The sequence below is a fragment of the Volvox carteri genome (assembly GCF_000143455.1).
Source record: "Volvox carteri f. nagariensis unplaced genomic scaffold VOLCAscaffold_60, whole genome shotgun sequence".
Classification (NCBI taxonomy): Eukaryota; Viridiplantae; Chlorophyta; class Chlorophyceae; order Chlamydomonadales; family Volvocaceae; genus Volvox; species Volvox carteri.
Window position 1 is genome coordinate 736,228 of NW_003307603.1, and position 2,554 is coordinate 738,781.

Genomic DNA, 2,554 nt, shown 5'->3' on the forward strand with positions numbered 1-2,554 from the left:
TACCGGGGAAGGCAGGGTTTCGCCAGGTAGCGGCCACGGGTGAAGATATACACCCCCGTCCCACACATCATACAGTAGTGCCAAGGCGGGATGGTGCCCGGAATGCCCTAACATACAGAAGACATTATCTAACGTTTTGGAAGCTATCAGGAAGCTTATAATAGCATTATAAAGAATGAGGCACTAGTTATTCGTTCGTTCACTTCAGGAAATTGTATTTCGAGATGGAATTCGGTCCGAATCAAACCGACCCGTGGAAGCACAGCAGGCACGGCATGGCGTGCTATAGCTAGGCAGGGGTTGATTAGCGGGAGAGCAGGAGTTGTACGGCTCCCGGGGCAGTGACGCCGCGTCGCATGCTACCTGTCGTACGCCAAGTTCTATGCCGTACCTGCGGACCACAGGCTCCAACTGGCGTGGGTCCCCGCACAGCATGGCGGCACCTGTACGACACATGAAACGTACGGCGAAACAGGCACATAGACCAACACACGTGTGGGGAGGTAAGAAATCCTTTTCTTAAGAATCACACGACCAAACCGCCGTACAGCGGTTGCCTTAACTGCTCCTGGGCACAGCGCCTGGCGTGGTTGCTGGTCAGGGGAGCGAAGTCCGGGCACCGGATGAGAAATGCCGCACAGTCAGTATTCACCGACGAGTGTACGACAATACGTCTCCGGTCCCCCAGCCGTACCTCCAGGCGCTCGGAGGGTCAACGGGATGAGTACCTCGGGCAGAAGGGCCTGCGAGGAGTCACCGGGGGAGGGCGGATTTGAAAATAAAAATTAAAGAATTTAAAAAATTAAAATTAAAAAATACATTATATTTTATTTCTTTCACTGGACAGACGGACGGGGAACATAATCCAGTCAAGTTTTGAAAAGCCGTAAATGACATTCGCCAGGAGGCCCCTCTCCATTTCCCATCCTAACCCCGTCCCACTCTGCCCTCCCAGAGCCCTCCGCGGCCAGGAAAGCACCTGGCCGGCCTCGTCCACCAGCACATGGCTGAACAGGACGGCGCTACTGCCATTGATGCTACTGCTATTGCCGCCGCCGCCGCCAGCATTGCCGTTAGCAGATGAGGACGCGGATGCCTTCCGTGCAGCCTTCGGTTGTTGCTGCTGCTGAATTGATCTCAGGGGCTGCAGGAGGGCGGAGCTCTCATGCAATATTCCCGCGGCGCTGCAGCTGCAAACGACCACCTGTGTGTGCGTATGTATGTACGTGTGTAGGGCGGGAAGGGGGGATGAGAAGGTAGCGTTGAGAGGGTAGAGATAAGGAGGCCCGAGCGGGGGGTTCAGCCATGTACGGCAAGGATGGCAAGTATTATCCCCCCACTTGTGCGGAACTTGTAACTTGTAACTTGCAACCTAAGGAAGGTTATTGAAGTAAATGTTCTTAGGTAACAAATGCTATGCGGGCTACTCACTACTTCGTTTTCAAGCGCGCAACAAAGGAAATGTTGTAAGAGTAGCAACAATGTCCATAGAAATCATATGTACGGCAAAATATTACGGCAGAAGTACGTCAGCCTTTACCTGTGCACGATCGAGTTCCTGAGGGGTCGGCAGCCGAAATGCGGCGGTCGCCTCATCGATGAGGCGGGCACAAGCGATGGACGCGTGACCACAGAGGGTGCTGGCGAGGGGAGCGCCGCCTAGAGTGCTATGAGTCGTGAGGCTAAAGACATCAGGGTCTTGCTTTGGAACGTGTGGGGTTTGTCGGTAGCTAAGCTCACCGACCCATCTTTCCTCCGCATTGCCCAGGACCACGATGTGCTAGTATTTACGGAAACACACTGTTCGGCGCAGGCCGGGAAGCCGGCCAAGGCCCTGGCCCTGCCAGGGTTTCAACTGCATGTAGCTGAGCGAGCCTGTAGAGGCGGAGCCGGGCCCCAGACGGGCCGGCTGCACGGGGGTGTGTCTGTTTATATCCGGGACGCGATTGCCCGGGATGTCACTTTGTTGAGGGTTGACACGGATATTGCGGGCTGCGAGTCTATTTGGTTGCGTTTGGGCGGCAAGCAAACAGGTCGGGATGGCACCCTGGTGGGTGCATGCTACGTCTCCCCCAGGGCGTCGGTAGTACACCACGCGTCCCTGAGGGCACACGAGTCTGACGGACAAGCAGCAGACGAAGTGTTTGATCATCTGGCCACCGTCGTGGGCGCCCTCCGCCAGTCGGGTGAGAGGATCCTGCTTCTGGGGGATTGGAACGCGCGCGTGGGGGGGCTGCCCAACCACCTCTCCGACATCCCGGACCTAGACTATCTTGACGATTTAGGAGAGGAGGTCGGGTGCCCTTTTGTGGACGGCGAGGCATACAGAGCACTGCTGGGTGTGCCCCGCCGGTCGCTAGATCAGGAGCATAATGCGTTTGGACGTAAACTGCTCGAGTTGTGCCGGGTTTCAGAGGTTGTCATTCTCAATGGGCGGGCACCGGGTGACACTGAGGGCAGGCTCACATACGAGTCCAGCCGGGGGGGAGGCAGCATGATTGACCTTGTGCTTGCGTCCCCTTCTTTGTACCCGTGCGTGCGTTCCTTCCGTGTC

General features: G+C 56.5%; 1 protein-coding gene across 1 annotated transcript in view; it reads left to right on the forward strand.

The window, feature by feature from the left end:
• Window positions 1-382: 382 nt before the first annotated feature.
• VOLCADRAFT_97420 (uncharacterized protein) overlaps window positions 383-2,554 on the forward strand; it is a gene marked incomplete at both ends in the record, with an annotated part of 11,388 nt that continues 9,216 nt past the window's right edge. The window contains 3 exons of the mRNA XM_002956342.1: window positions 383-503; window positions 958-1,072; window positions 2,077-2,186. Coding sequence (XP_002956388.1) covers window positions 383-503; window positions 958-1,072; window positions 2,077-2,186 — 346 coding nt within the window. The remainder of the gene's footprint in view (window positions 504-957; window positions 1,073-2,076; window positions 2,187-2,554) is intronic.